The sequence below is a fragment of the Prionailurus viverrinus genome, chromosome A1 (genome assembly GCF_022837055.1).
Source record: "Prionailurus viverrinus isolate Anna chromosome A1, UM_Priviv_1.0, whole genome shotgun sequence".
In the NCBI taxonomy this organism is placed as follows: Eukaryota; Metazoa; Chordata; class Mammalia; order Carnivora; family Felidae; genus Prionailurus; species Prionailurus viverrinus.
In genome coordinates, this window is record NC_062561.1 from 209,202,582 (window position 1) to 209,219,640 (window position 17,059).

At 38.4% G+C, this 17,059-nt stretch overlaps 1 protein-coding gene across 4 annotated transcripts in view; it reads left to right on the forward strand.

The window, feature by feature from the left end:
- The first annotated feature begins 16,863 nt into the window (after positions 1 to 16,863).
- RICTOR (RPTOR independent companion of MTOR complex 2) overlaps positions 16,864 to 17,059 on the forward strand; it is a 123,620-nt gene continuing 123,424 nt past the window's right edge. For all 4 annotated transcript variants that reach the window (XM_047855034.1, XM_047855050.1, XM_047855043.1 and 1 more), the window contains exon 1: positions 16,864 to 16,934. In XM_047855034.1, the coding sequence (XP_047710990.1) occupies positions 16,886 to 16,934 (49 nt within the window). In that variant the 5' untranslated portion in view covers positions 16,864 to 16,885. The remainder of the gene's footprint in view (positions 16,935 to 17,059) is intronic.

Below are 17,059 nucleotides of genomic sequence, written 5' to 3' on the forward strand. Positions count from 1 at the left end.
CACTGCCAGGGCAGAGCCTGACTCGAGGCTCAATCCCATGAAACTGTGAGATCACGACCTGAGCTGAAACCAAGAGTTGGACGCTTAATGGACTGAGCCACCCAGGTGCCCCTGAGTATGCAACTCCTGATCTTGGGGTTGTGAGTTTGAGCCCCATGTTGGGTGTAGAGATTACTCAAAATAAATGAATTAAATAAAAAAAAGAAGGAATAAGGTCTAAGAATCTAGTGTATAATATGATGACTATAGATGATAATATTGTATTGTGTAATTGAAATTCACTACGACAATAGAACTTAAGTGTTCTCAACAGCAATAACAACAACTATAATGGTAAATATGTGAGATAAGGGATGTGTTAGTTAATTCGATGATAGAAATCCTTTTATTTGTCAATTATACCTCAATTAAAAAAAAACATTTTTCAATCTGTACTTTGTCTTTTTATTCTCTTAAAACTGTCTTAACAAGAACAAAGTTCTTCTGTTGATAAAATCCAATCTATCCATTTTTTTTTTCATATTGACCATGCTTCTGGTGTCATATCTAAGAAATCTTTGCCTCACCCAAGATCAGAAAGGTTTTCTTCTGTTTTCTTCTAGAACTGTTGTGGTTTTAGGTTTTATATTAAGTTCTACAATCCATTTTGAGTTAATTTTTATATAGGGCATAAAGTGTAGATCAAGGTTCATTATTTTGTATGTGACTATACAAGTGATCCAATACCATTTATTGAAAGACTATTTTTTCTACATTGAATTGCTTTTGTACCTTTGTCAAAAATTGAAGACATGGATATAGATAGACACAGAAAGAGAGATAGAGATGATGTAGATAGACAGATCTGAACTCTTTATTTCTGTTCAATTAATTTATCTCTAAAATTACCCTGCCTTGAGGCGTTGCGGCAAGATGGCGGCTTAGGAGGACGCTGGGCTCACCGCACGTCCTGCTGATCACTTAGATTCCATCTACATCTGCCTAAATAACCCAGAAAACCGCCAGAGGATTAGCAGAACAGAGTCGCCGGAGCCAAACGCAGACGAGAGGCCCACGGAAGAGGGTAGGAAGGGCGGCGAGGCGGTGCGCGCTCCACGGACTGGCGGGAGGGAGCCGGGGCGGAGGGGCGGCTCGCCGGCCAAGCAGAGCCCCCGAGTCTGGCTTGCAAAAGCGGAGGGGCCTGACGGACTGTGTTCCCACAACAAGCGCGACTTAGCGTCTGGGAGGTCATAAGCTAACAGCTCTGCTCCGAAAGCGGGAAGGCTGGAGGACAAAGGGAGGGAGAGCTGCTGAGCCCCCTGACAACAGAGCTCAGTTTGGTGGGGAACAAAGGCGCTCGCCAGCGCCATCTCCCCCGCCCATCCCCCAGCCGAAATCCCAAAGGGAACTGGTTCCTGCCAGGGAACTTGCTCGCTCCGCGCAAACACCCAACTCTGCGCTTCTGCGGAGCCAAACCTCCGGCAGCGGATCTGACTCCCTTCCGCTGCCACAGGGCCCCTCCTGAAGTGGATCACCTAAGGAGAAGCGATCTAAGCCTGCCCCTCCTGCCCCCGAGCACCTTGCCTACCCACCCCAGCTAATACGCCAGATCCCCAGCATCACAAGCCTGGCAGGGTGCAAGTAGCCCAGACGAGCCACCCCACCCCACAGTGAATCCCGCCCTAGGAGTGGGGAAGAGAAGGCACACACCAGTCTGACTGTGGCCCCAGCGGTGGGCTGGGGGCAGACATCAGGTCTGACTGCGGCCCCGCCCACCAACTCCAGTTATACACCACAGCACAGGGGAAGTGCCCTGCAGGGCCTCACCACGCCAGGGACTATCCAAAATGACCAAGCGGAAGAATTCCCCTCAGAAGAATCTCCAGGAAATAACAACAGCTAATGAGCTGATCAAAAAGGACTTAAATAACATAACAGAAAGTGAATTTAGAATAATAGTCATAAAATTAATCGCTGGGCTTGAAAACAGTATACAGGACAGCAGAGAATCTCTTGCTACAGAGATCAAGGGACTAAGGAACAGTCACGAGGAGCTGAAAAACGCTTTAAACGAAATGCATAACAAAATGGAAACCACCACAGCTCGGCTTGAAGAGGCAGAGGAGAGAATAGGTGAACTAGAAGATAAAGTTATGGAAAAAGAGGAAGCTGAGAAAAAGAGAGATAAAAAAATCCAGGAGTATGAGGGGAAAATTAGAGAATTAAGTGATACACTAAAAAGAAATAATATACGCATAATTGGTATCCCAGAGGAGGAAGAGAGAGGGAAAGGTGCTGAAGGGGTACTTGAAGAAATCATAGCTGAGAACTTCCCTGAACTGGGGAAGGAAAAAGGCATTGAAATCCAAGAGGCACAGAGAACTCCCTTCAGACGTAACTTGAATCGATCTTCTGCACGACATATCATAGTGAAACTGGCAAAATACAAGGATAAAGAGAAAATTCTGAAAGCAGCAAGGGGTAAGCGTGCCCTCACATATAAAGGGAGACCTATAAGACTCGTGACTGATCTCTCTTTTGAAACTTGGCAGGCCAGAAAGAATTGGCACGAGATTTTCAGGGTGCTAGACAGAAAAAATATGCAGCCAAGAATCCTTTATCCAGCAAGTCTGTCATTTAGAATAGAAGGAGAGATAAAGGTCTTCCCAAACAAACAAAAACTGAAGGAATTTGTCACCACTAAACCAGCCCTACAAGAGATCCTAAGGGGGACCCTGTGAGACAAAGTCCCAGAGACATCACTATAAGCATAAAACATACAGACATCACAATGACTCTAAACCCGTATCTTTCTATAATAACACTGAATGTAAATGGATTAAATGCGCCAACCAAAAGACATAGGGTATCAGAATGGATAAAAAAACAAGACCCATCTATTTGCTGTCTACAAGAGACTCATTTTAGACCTGAGGACACCTTTAGATTGAGAGTGAGGGGATGGAGAACTATTTATCATGCGACTGGAAGCCAAAAGAAAGCTGGAGTAGCCATACTTCTATCAGACAAACTAGACTTTAAATTAAAGGCTGTAACAAGAGATGAAGAAGGACATTATATAATAGTTACAGGGTCTATCCATCAGGAAGAGCTAACAATTATCAATGTCTATGCACCGAATACCGGAGCCCCCAAATATATAAAACAATTACTCATAAACATAAGCAACCTTATTGATAAGAATGTGGTAATTGCAGGGGACTTTAATACACCACTTACAGAAATGGATAGATCATCTAGACACACGGTCAATAAAGAAACAAGGGCCCTGAATGAGACATTGGATCAGATGGACTTGACAGATATATTTAGAACTCTGCATCCCAAAGCAACAGAATATACTTTCTTCTCGAGTGCACATGGAACATTCTCCAAGATAGATCATATACTGGGTCACAAAACAGCCCTTCATAAGTTCACAAGAATTGAAATTATACCATGCTTACTTTCAGACCACAATGCTATGAAGCTTGAAATCAACCACAGAAAAAAGTCTGGAAAACCTCCAAAAGCATGGAGGTTAAAGAACACCCTACTAACGAATGAGTGGGTCAACCAGGCAATTAGAGAAGAAATTAAAAAATATATGGAAACAAATGAAAATGAAAATACAACAATCCAAACGCTTTGGGATGCAGCAAAGGCAGTCCTGAGAGGAAAATACATTGCAATCCAGGCCTATCTCAAGAAACAAGAAAAATCCCAAATACAAACTCTAACAGCACACCTAAAGGAACTAGAAGCAGAACAGCAAAGGCAGCCTAAGCCCAGCAGAAGAAGAGAAATAATAAAGATCAGGGCAGAAATAAACAATATAGAAACTAAAAAAACTGTAGAGCAGATCAACGAAACCAAGAGTTGGTTTTTTGAAAAAATAAACAAAATTGACAAACCTCTAGCCAGGCTTCTCAAAAAGAAAAGGGAGATGACCCAAATAGATAAAATCATGAATGAAAATGGAATTATTACAACCAATCCCTCAGAGATACAAACAATTATCAGGGAATACTATGAAAACTTATATGCCAACAAACTGGACAACCTGGAAGAAATGGACAAATTCCTGAACACCCACACTCTTCCAAAACTCAATCAGGAGGAAATAGAAAGCTTGAACAGACCCATAACCAGTGAAGAAATTGAATCGGTTATCAAAAATCTCCCAACAAATAAGAGTCCAGGACCAGATGGCTTCCCAGGGGAGTTCTACCAGACGTTTAAAGCAGAGATAATACCTATCCTTCTCAAGCTATTCCAAGAAATAGAAAGGGAAGGAAAACTGCCAGACTCATTCTATGAAGCCAGTATTACTTTGATTCCTAAACCAGACAGAGACCCAGTAAAAAAAGAGAACTACAGGCCAATATCCCTGATGAATATGGATGCAAAAATTCTCAATAAGGTACTAGCAAATCGAATTCAACGGCATATAAAAAGAATTATTCACCATGATCAAGTGGGATTCATTCCTGGGATGCAGGGCTGGTTCAACATTCGCAAATCAATCAACGTGATACATCACATTAACAAAAAAAAAGAGAAGAACCATATGATCCTGTCAATCGATGCAGAAAAGGCCTTCGACAAAATCCAGCACCCTTTCTTAATAAAAACCCTTGAGAAAGTCGGGATAGAAGGAACATACTTAAAGATCATAAAAGCCATTTATGAAAAGCCCACAGCTAACATCATCCTCAACGGGGAAATACTGAGAGCTTTTTCCCTGAGATCAGGAACACGACAAGGATGCCCACTCTCACCGCTGCTGTTTAACATAGTGCTGGAAGTTCTAGCATCAGCAATCAGACAACAAAAGGAAATCAAAGGTATCAAAATTGGCAAAGATGAAGTCAAGCTTTCGCTTTTTGCAGATGACATGATATTATACATGGAAAATCCGATAGACTCTAGCAAAAGTCTGCTAGAACTGATACATGAATTCAGCAAAGTTGCAGGATACAAAATCAATGTACAGAAATCAGTTGCATTCTTATACACTAACAATGAAGCAACAGAAAGACAAATAAAGAAACTGATCCCATTCACAATTGCACCAAGAAGCATAAAATACCTAGGAATAAATCTAACCAAAGATGTAAAAGATCTGTATGCTGACAACTATAGAAAGCTTATGAAGGTAATTGAAGAAGATTTAAAGAAATGGAAAGACATTCCCTGCTCATGGATTGGAAAAATAAATGTTGTCAAAATGTCAATACTACCCAAAGCTATCTACACATTCAATGCAATCCCAATCAAAATTGCACCAGCATTCTTCTCGAAACTAGAACAAGCAATCCTAAAATTCATATGGAACCACAAAAGGCCCCGAATAGCCAAAGGAATTTTGAAGAAGAAGACCAAAGCAGGAGGCATCACAATCCCAGACTTTAGCCTCTACTACAAAGCTGTCATCATCAAGACAGCATGGTATTGGCACCAAAACAGACACATAGACCAATGGAATAGAATAGAAACCCCAGAACTAGACCCACAAACGTATGGCCAACTCATCTTTGACAAAGCAGGAAAGAACATCCAATGGAAAAAAGACAGCCTCTTTAACAAATGGTGCTGGGAGAACTGGACAGCAACATGCAGAAGGTTGAAACTAGACCACTTTCTCACACCATTCACAAAAATAAACTCAAAATGGATAAAGGACCTAAATGTGAGACAGGAAACCATCAAAACCTTAGAGGAGAAAGCAGGAAAAGACCTCTCTGACCTCAGCCGTAGCAATCTCTTACTCGACACATCCCCAAAGGCAAGGGAATTAAAAGCAAAAGTGAATTACTGGGACCTTATGAAGATAAAAAGCTTCTGCACAGCAAAGGAAACAACCAACAAAACTAAAAGGCAACCAACGGAATGGGAAAAGATATTCGCAAATGACATATCGGACAAGGGGCTAGTATCCAAAATCTATAAAGAGCTCACCAAACTCCACACCCAAAAAACAAATAACCCAGTGAAGAAATGGGCAGAAAACATGAATAGACACTTCTCTAAAGAAGACATCCAGATGGCCAACAGGCACATGAAAAGATGTTCAGCGTCGCTCCTTATCAGGGAAATACAAATCAAAACCACACTCAGGTATCACCTCACGCCAGTCAGAGTGGCCAAAATGAACAAATCAGGAGACTATAGATGCTGGAGAGGATGTGGAGAAACGGGAACCCTCTTGCACTGTTGGTGGGAATGCAAATTGGTGCAGCCGCTCTGGAAAGCAGTGTGGAGGTTCCTCAGAAAATTAAAAATAGACCTACCCTATGACCCAGCAATAGCACTGCTAGGAATTTATCCAAGGGATACAGGAGCACTGATGCATAGGGCCACTTGTACCCCAATGTTCATAGCAGCACTCTCAACAATAGCCAAATTATGGAAAGAGCCTAAATGTCCATCAACTGATGAATGGATAAAGAAATTGTGGTTTATATACACAATGGAATATTACGTGGCAATGAGAAAAAATGAAATATGGCCTTTTGTAGCAACGTGGATGGAACTGGAGAGTGTGATGCTAAGTGAAATAAGCCATACAGAGAAAGACAGATACCATATGGTTTCACTCTTATGTGGATCCTGAGAAACTTCACAGGAACCCATGGGGGAGGGGAAGGAAAAAAAAAAAAAAAGAGGTTAGAATGGGAGAGAGCCAAAGCATAAGAGACTTAAAAACTGAGAACAAACTGAGGGTTGATGGGGGGTGGGAGGGAGGAGAGGGTGGGTGATGGGTATTGAGGAGGGCACCTTTTGGGATGAGCACTGGGTGTTGTATGGAAACCAATTTGTCAATAAATGTCATAAAAAAAAAAAAAAAAAAAAAAAAAAAATTACCCTGCCTTCATTGTAGCTTTATAGTAAATCTTAAAAAAAATTTTTTTTCAATGTTTATTTATTTTTGGGACAGAGAGAGACAGAGCATGAATGGGGGAGGGGCAGAGAGAGAGGGAGACACAAAATCGGAAACAGGGTCCGAGCCATCAGCCCAGAGCCTGACGCGGGGCTCGAACTCCCGGACCGTGAGATCGTGACCTGGCTGAAGTTGGACGCTCAACCGACTGTGCCACCCAGGCACCCCATAAATCTTAAAAATAAATAATGTGGGTCCTCTAACTTTGTTCTGCCTCAGTATTGTGTTGGCTATTCTACATTTTTTATCTTTCCATACCTTTAGAATCATTTCATTAATACCTATAAAACAACTTCTTGAATAAGCTTTGGTATTTTGTATCTTTCAAAAAATTGGTCCATTTACCCTTTTAAATTCTGTAGGTTCTATAGTAACATCCTACCTTTCTCTTTTGATATTTGTAATTTGTAGCTTCTTTCCTCTTTATCAGTCTGGCTAGAGATTTATCATTTGGTTATTTCAAAGAAACAGCTTTTGATTTCATTGATTTTTGCTGTTTTCTTATTCTTATTAGTTTCTGCACTTATTTTTTTTATTGACTTTCCTTTACTTGCTTAGGATTTAATTGGCCATTCTTTTCCTAGTTTCCATTTCTTTTATTTTTTTTATTTTTTTTATTTTAGAGAGAAGCACATGCAAGCAGGGAAGAGGGGCAAAGGGAGAGACAGAGACAAAGGAAGAAAGAGAGAGAGAGAGAATCTTAAGCAGGCTTCATGCTCAGTGCAGAGCCTGACCCAGAGCTCAATCTCAGGAGCCTGGGATCAAAGCCTGAACCAAAATCAAGAGTCGGCAGCTTAACTCACTGAGCTACTGGGGTTCCCCTTCCTGTTTTCTTAAGGTAGAAACTTAAACCATTGACTTGAGAACTTCCATTTTTAATATAAACATTTAATGTTTTATTCCTCTGATTTAGCTCCATTCCAAAAATTTTGGAATGTTATATTGTCATTTCTATATAATTTGAAATACATTTTCCTTTACCTTTCAATTTCTGCTTTATCCAATGGGTTCTTTAGGAGTGTGCCCTTTGCTGTTTAATTTCTAAATCTTTGGGAATATTCTAAATATTTTTCTGTTGTTGATTTTTAGTTTAGTTTTGTTATGGTCCAAGAATATGCTTTATATGATTTCAATTTTTCATATTTGTTAAAATTTGTTTTATGGTCTAGACTGCGGTTTACCTTGGTGAATATTACATTTGTACTCAAAAAGAATGGGTATCTGCTGATGTTGACTGGATTTTTCTATAAATGTCAATAAGGTAAAGTGGTTGATAACATTTTCAGGTCTATCTATCTATCTATCTACTTTTTGTTTTTGTCTATCCTTATGCCACTACTAGACTATCTTAATTACTACAGTTTGTAGTAAGTTTTGAAATCAGGAAGTATATAATTTACTTACTTTTAATATGATCATGATACAGGAATTTCCTAGAAATTTCCTAAGTAGCTATTTTTTATCTTCCTAACTAATTATTGCATACCTCGAACTAATATTGCACTATTTCATATATAATATTAGAAATTTGTAATAGTCCAATTTTGTCATACATTTTACTTCTATAACTTAAACACACAATACACTGTATTGCCTTTACTTTAAATGAGAAATTATCTAATAATTTATTTACCTATATATAAACTATTTTCTGCATTTTTTTGGCCATTCGTGTAGATCTGTATTTCCATCTGGTATTATTTCCCTTTAGTCTGCAGAACTTCCTTCAACATTTCTTTTAAAACACAATTTCTTTATTTTACTTTCATTTTTGAAATTGATTTTACCAGATACAGAATTCTAGATTGTAGGTATTTCTTTCCTTTTTCACTTTAAAAATGTCATCTGATTGCATTCTGGGTTTCTGACTGGAAGTCAACAGTAATTTTTATTATTGTTATCTATAGTTTATTTGCCTTTTGTTCTCTTCTCTGATCACTTTAAAGATTTATCTCTTTATCTTTGGTATTTGGCAGTTGGACTATTATATGCCTGGGAATGGTGTCCTTTGTGTTTATTTGTTTGTGATTCATTCGGCTTTTTTGGATCTGGGTCTTGATAGTTTTTATCCAATTTGGAACATTTCAGCCATGGTTACTTCAAATATTTTTTTTTCTGCTATAATGTCTCCCTCCACTTCTCTTGGGACTCCAGTTCCACATATTTCAGACTGTTGGATTTTTTTAAAATATGGTTCTCTCTTTTTTTTCCAGGCTTTTTCTTCTTCATTCTTTCTATTGATCTGTCTTCAATCCCTTTTTTTGTGTGTCCAGTATGTGACCATCTAGTGGATTTTTACATTTTTGATGTTGTATTTTTTGTTTATTTCTAGAATTTTCATGTGGTTCTTTTTTTATGGTATGCATTTCTCTAGTAAGAGCCCCTGTTCGATCACTACTTATGTCCCACTTTTCTCTTGAATCTTTAACCATATTTACAAAATTCTGCTAATTTCTATGTCTGTGTTATTTCTCGGTCTATTTTTAAAGATTATTTTTCTCATGATGATGAATCACATTTTTCTCATTTTTCTTTTTTTTTTTTAAATTTTTTTTTTCAACGTTTATTTATTTTTGGGACAGAGACAGAGCATGAACGGGGGAGGGGCAGAGAGAGAGGGAGACACAGAATCGGAAACAGGCTCCAGGCTCTGAGCCATCAGCCCAGAGCCTGATGCGGGGCTCGAACTCACGGACCGCAAGATCGTGACCTGGCTGAAGTCGGACGCTTAACCGACTGCGCCACCCAGGCGCCCCACATTTTTCTCATTTTTCACATCTAATAAAATTCTTATGATATTTTTTACACTGTAAGTGCTATGTGTTTGAGAGTCTGTATATTGTTGTTTTCTTTTTATTGGGTTTTCTCCTATTCATAATTTATTGGAAGATCAGCTTGATCATGTTGAGTCTTGATTTTAGGTTTTGCTTGAATATGTTTATAGTATTATAGTATTCTTTTAGGCTAGTGTAGCTTTCCCCTAAGTTATGACCTTTTTGGTATCCCCATGCAAACCTTTCTTCTCTAAATTATTACCTTCTGGGGGTCTTAACTGAATGCTCATGGTGTTTACCAAAGTCCCCTTACTTGCTGAATAGAATTCTATTGTTTTTCATAATCTGCAACTTGTGGAATCTTCATTTAGTTCAGAGCTCCCAGGACCTGTTCCTGACAGGCCTCCCAGAATCTCACTCTCTTACTTACGCAGCTTAAAATTCAGCCAACTAATCAAGAGGATTTACAGACAGATTTCTGGAGCTCCTACTCTGTATAGGTTCTTCCTCTCTGGTATTCTGCTCCTCCAATTTCAATTGCCTCCTTATCTCTGAACTTAAATCTTTCTTTTCTTTTATCCTATGAAATGGCTGTTCTTTATTTGGTTTCCATAGTTTTGTGTTGTGTTTTGAAAGGTATCCCCAGGCAAAAAGCCAGAAAGAATGTGGAGGTCACCTTGTTTGTTTCTTTTGTCTCAAGGTCTCAGTGCCACACTACTATGCCTAGAAACAATCGTTCACATATTTTGTCTAAATTTATAATTGTTTATTATGGGAAAGTGAATTTAATACCCATTCTCCATCATGGATGAAATCAAATTCCTCATTAAAAATAATTCAGTTCCTTTATATTGTTTCTGATCATCAATATCTGAAGTCTGTGAGTCATAATTTTTATTTCTACTGATTTTTCCTTATGGTGACTTTTTCCTTTCAGTTTGATGATCTTTGAAAATGAACTTTTACTTGTTTGATCTTAATTTGTGAAGAGCCTGGGAGCTGATAATCATGCGTACTTTTCTCCAGAAAAGATTTTGTAATTGCTGCTTCTGGAAGCCAGGGGGCACTACTAACCTGAGTCCACTTTGGTCCACTTCTAGGATCCTGGGCTTAAGGCACTAGCCTCATGTTTTGCTTTTCTACCTCTGGTAGTGGCTTAGTTTTCAGATCTTGGGTATACAAGTGGCAGTGCCCTTTAGATAGTTCTGCTTTTCCAGTTTTGTATTTTGACACTGTTCCTCTAATTCTAGTATACTGTTTTGTTTTTATGTTTTTTGGTGGAGGAATTTTGGAGATTTTCTGTAGCGAAAGAAAGAAAGAAACGAATGATTGATATATATTATGTAGATTTAACAATTGAGCTATCATTTGGTCAATAAGTAAAATTAGCACAAGTTCTATAAGGTATCCTGAGGGAAGACTGGGAGTTCTGCCACTCTGCGGAGTTACAACACTTTCCTGAAAATTTTTTCCACTTGGGTAAATGGCCATGTATTATATCCAGGTAAGTGGATTTAAGGGGCATATTTTAAACTATACTTTATCGAATGGAAACGTGGCTTAAAAAGAATATTGCAAAGAAATTGTGTGTATGCAATGTAAGTAATAAAAGCACACAGTTTTAAAATGTGTAAGATCAGATTCGTCTACTCCTGATAGTAGCACTTTATCAACATCATTAGAAGGAAAAAGCAGTGGCAATGGAATCAGATGTCACCCCAAATTTTTTAAAATGTAAATTAAGATTATGGATTATGAATTTATGTAGATTATCTTTACTATTAGTTGGGTCTCAGTGTATATTGTTCCTTGAGATGGTAGTTAATGGTAGTATAAAGCTATCTGATTAGCAAAATATTTAAAAATAAATATTCAGAATATGAAGGTAATTTTCTGTATTTCCTCAATGATGTTAGATGTCATGTATTATTGAACCCCATCCTTCGCAAAAAGAGAAACATTCTTAGCAACAGACAAAAACATACCTATCAGTGGGGAATATAGTGGCATTTCCTGCTATGGTAAAAAATGGCTGAGAAAAAACACAAAGAAAAAAATTTGCTGACAAACTAAAGTGCTATCCTATTGGCCAACCAAGACAGAAAAAGTTAAAAAAAAAAAACTCTGAAAAGTTAAAGAAAAAGGTACTTGAACAAAACGCATTATGGAAGCTTTGCTATGCAATTGGATAGAAGCATGGACACTTGTACACTTGGCTTAGTTTATGGTATTCGTTGAATTCTGTTCAGTAATGAAAATACACAGATCGCTACTCTTTTTCTGCACCACCAAAGATGTATCAAAGAAAGCATGTCCTTATCAATAAACAACATCCTTAATAAAAGCGTTTTGTGAAAAATAGATGAGGTCATTTCTGTAAATGCAAATTTAAAAGGTATTCACAGAAGAGCAGAGAGAGTACCACATACAATACTTTTATGTAATAAAGACCTTTAACACATAGCTTAATTTTCAGACACCTTGAGAAGAGAAAGTGACTATAACAATCTTGTGTACCGTGCAGATATTTGACATGTATTTAGTGGTAAACTGGTTTTCATGATGATTGGTGGCTTGTTCTCTATCCATTAGTACCATGTTATCTAACGGATGTTCTAAAAATATTAAATTTAATCTTTCTCTTCAAGGTATATGTGTTAACAATAATTAAGAATCTTACTACTTTTCAAAGGAAATTTGTGCTAGGAAGGGAGCACTTAGAAAGTAAATATTTGGAAGCATTTCTAGAGGTTTTTTTTTTTTCCCTGAACTCATTTAAAAATATGAATGTGTCAACTTACATATGTTTTTATAACTACTCACTTAAAAATCATGGAAACACAGTTTTCTAACCTGTTGAAAATCTTTCTGACGAAGAGCTTTGAAACCATTTTGAAATCATTTGCTAAAAATTTCTAAATGTCATGCCTTCCAGTTTGCTACAAAAATGGATTGACATTAGGGAAGACGGACATTTATTGGCCACATTACATAAAAAACCCTTGATTGTGGAATTGAAAAACAACTGTTATGGGTTAGAAACTGTAGCCAGTAGACTAGTTCTTCCATTTTTAAAAAACTGTTTCTTGTGAGCCACTAAAACCAAACATCCCAAAAAACTCTTCTTAGGACTGGACTTTTGAATTTCTATATCATAAAGTATTTAACAAGAAATGTAAAAAATAGTAAAGTATATTCAACCCCGTTGTTTTTATTAGTGTCATTAGGAAAGTAACATTAAAATTAACTTTAACCATTTTTATTTCATCTTTTATATTTTATGTCTTATTTAATAAAAAAAGTAGGGGTGCCCGGCTGACTTAGTTGGTGGAGCATGCGACACTTGATCTCAGGGTTGTAAGTTCAAGCTCCATGTTGGGTGTAGAGATTACTTAAAAATAACATCATTAAAAAAAAAAAAAGTAAATACACGTGTATTGGAGTGTGGGCAAAAATGTTCTTTTTAAAATGATGAGATGCACAAGTAATTTGGTAGTTCCATTGCTTAAGAAACTATTATCATGAAATATTAATTTCATTGTAATTTAGAATAGCCAGGAAATTTTCTCTAAAATAAGTTTTCTTAAAAAAATTGTACAATTAAAATTTGTTCGGAACATTTAAAGTGAAAAAGATAAAAAAACACTCAAAATTCTACCAACCAGAGATAATCACTGTTGAAATTTTAGTGCATACCGTTCCACATTTTATTTTCTGTATATATGTTATCTCTTCTTTCACAAACATAGGCTCATACTCTATTTAAAACTGCTTTTATAGAGTGCCTTTATACCTTACAGAATTTTTTGTTAATGAAATTTACGAGAGATTTTGGGACACAAATGAAAATTTAAAGGAACAATACTAAGAAACGACTTCCTGCTATTTTGAGACAGAGATTAAAATTTAAAGGAACAATGCTTAGAGGTAAACAACACCAGGGCTGAATCATCATAGGCAACACTATGCAGGATTCCAGCATGTTTGATTTAGTCCATAGCCTGTCATTTTAATGTTCTTTATCTAGATTTTAAATGTGTGATTTAACTCTGAAAAGAAATTACCAAAAAAACCAGACTGACTAAATGCTGTGGTTTTCGACTTGCTTTATCTTCGTATGGCCTATGTACTAAGGCAAATAGATAAAGGGAACTAAGATTTTGGCAAGGTTTTTTTCTGTTCAACATTATCTCTGTATCTGAAACTGGTAATATTTGGTTTATAAACCAGACTTATTACCTTTGTGTAACAGGATAGAAAATAGAACCCAGATAATGATTATCAATGGAGTCACTGTATCTTCAGAATCAGTTATCTCTCAGAGGTGTGGTCCTGGACCCAATCTCATATAACATTTTTTATCAGTGACTAATACTGTGAGAAAAGGACATTCATTCACACAGCAAATGAAACCTAGTTGGGAAATGAAAACTAAGAAGCAGAAGTTAAATTCTCAATGACCAGATTAGAATCAAAATGACCCGGAAAATTGGAGAAGTAGTAAGAAGTAAACAAAATGAGTAAAACATAGGGGTGGGCTAAAATAAATAAGGAAGAAAAACAAGTTTCAAAAAGAGGAATGGCTAGCTATTGGCAAGTATAGAAGATAACTTGGAGATTTTAACAAACAGCACACTGAGTAGAATCAATAATGCATTGTTTAAAAAGCAAACACACCATTGTGAGATGTATTCTTTACTGAAATTTACCTAAACTCCTGCTTCCCAGTTGAGTGTCATTTGCAAACACTAAGAATGTTTTTTTTTTTTTACCAGAAAGACTATTATTCACCTTAAAAACAAAGGGGAGGAACACAGCCACTTACATGACTGAGACAGTAATAGAAGAAAAAGTAGTTTCAATGTAAGACTGGAGAAAAATGATCTTTTTTCCTACTGGAAAAGACGGAATAAGTGAATAATGATCTTTAAATAGGAATGTATAGTTATAAAGATGAAAGGCTGTTAGATTCAGGCTTTCACTTACTGTAAGTAATTTAAAAGTGGATCAGTTTTACTCAACTTTCATGAAAGAATGAAAGAGAAAATGAAGTTAAATTGTATTAGGAAGGAGCTAATTTAGAATAAATAGGGACACAATAAAAAGGGTTAGTTGAAAATTGAAACAATTCTAAGGACCTGGTAGAATTTACATTGATAGATTTCTACTTCTCTGAAATGGCAAAATGTAATACATGGAGGGATGAAATGCAAATGTTTAATGTCCTCACCAGACCTTAAAATTTTGTGATTTTTGCCTAAAGCTGTAACTAGAATAAATAATTTTGCACCACGACCTGAAAGCTACAAAAGCAAGAGCAAGTATGTTGTTATCAAAATTACTACTGGTTGAGTCAGGAGACATTTTTAAAAAGTACTTTAATTGTGTTGCATCCTTGAATACAAAGGCAATTTCGGGAACAGATATCTGATTGCAGACCTAATAAGGGGGGGGGGGGGAGGCAGGAAAATACAGATAGAATAGTATCCCAAGGAAGTAGTGTTTCTCTTTTTTTTTTCTTGATGATGTTACTCTATGCTGCTTTTATTTTTCTTTTTATAACTCTTACTTATTTTACACTAGATATATATTAACTATAAGACGTTTAAAGAGTATAGACAGCAAACAAGAACAGAAACCATGTGTAATTCCACAACTGAAAGGGAAAAAAAACATTTTGATGTGTATCTTCTCAGACTCTTTTCTATGTACACATATATGTAAAATAATTTATAATGTATAATTTTAATTTGATATGTATTTTAAACGTTTATAAAAAGGGAACTTTGTAATCTCTTGCTTGATTTAAAATCATGAACATTATTTTCTATAAATATACCAGACCTATATCATTTGATGGTTGTAATGATTTGCATAATCTCTACCTGTGGTCAATTGTGTTTCCAATTGATCACTATTACTGACAACGGCAATTATATCTCCAATATTGCTTTTTTTTTCACATTAAAGAGGGCATTGGAACAATGCCGACTATTTATTTAACGCTTATTTATCCTGGCCACTGCATTAAGTGTCAGAAGAGATGTGGTTAAAGCAAGATCTCCACTGTTTAACTTCTAGTCTCACGTAGAAAGACAAATAGAGGAACAGGAGGAGACAACACTCCCCCTCTTAGTCTACTAAAGAGTTTAAAGTTGCTGGGTCAGGGGCCGGGTGTATATATACTAGCTGGGAAAAGTTTCTAGAACTGAAATCTCTACAGCTAATAATTATTAGGTCTATGTATAAAACATGTTAATCCACAACATCTACATTAGTCAGTGTTCAGAAGCTACACAGACAGAAAACCCGACACAGCCCTCAGCTGCGTCTGCTTGGTTCCAGGCAGAGGAAACCCTCTCCCCGGGCCTCCCGGCACCCGCGCGTGCGCGGGAACCATCCCACCCACCGCCCCAGACGACCACCCTGCCCTCCTTGGCTTCTTAATCCCCTTCTCCTGGTCTGCGCTAGGCGGTCAAAAACAAAACGTCCACCAGACCACTTCCTCTCAGAGGAGTTCTCCTGGCTGAGTGTGGTTTTGAAGATCAAGTGCAAGGCTGCTTAGCACGGTGGTCAGAGCTAGGGTGGAAAACAAACTTTGTTACATGTGAACTTGGTTGGAGCAAAGCGACTTCTAGGAAGGGATTTGAGTTACGTTAAAACTGCGCGCAGCGTTGTTGTTGTTTTCTTTCTTTCTTTTAAGTAAACATCGTTTATAACTGATGAATAAGGAAGGGGGCTTGAAAGCAAGCCGGAGAATCAGGCAGGATGGTTTCCGCAGGTGGCCGGTCGGCCGCATCCCGGCCTCCTCCCAGCTCGCCCCGGCTCTGATTACAGTTTCCGCGGCACTGGAGGGGAAGCATCCTCCACGCTGCAAACTCTCATCAATGGGATTCCCCTCGTGGGAAATGCCATCTTCCAGCCGACATTCTCTCGGAGGGCCACGCGCGTCGCCGCGACCTCGCGCACCCCCGTGGACGGACGTGTGCGCGCGCCGCGAGCTGCACAAGAGACCCCAGCTTGGCCCCGCGCTCCCTCCACGCCCGGGGCTCAGTCGGCACCACCCGCCGCCTGCCGCCGCGGAGGGGCGGGGGAGATGCCGCGGGGGGCGGGCGCGGCGCGCGGGGAGGGGAAGGGGTTCTCGCGCGATTGGGCGAGGTTTCCGGTGTTGTGACTGAAACCCGTCAATATGGCGGCGATCGGCCGCGGCCGCTCGCTAAAGAACCTCCGAATACGAGGTAAGCCCGCTGCAACCCTCACCCCCCGCCGCCTGGGGCCCGCGACCCCTGGCCCTTGCCTCCCCCTGGCCCTGGGCAGGCGGAGCGATTAGGGGCGCTGGCCGGAGCCAGGGCTGCCGCCGCTG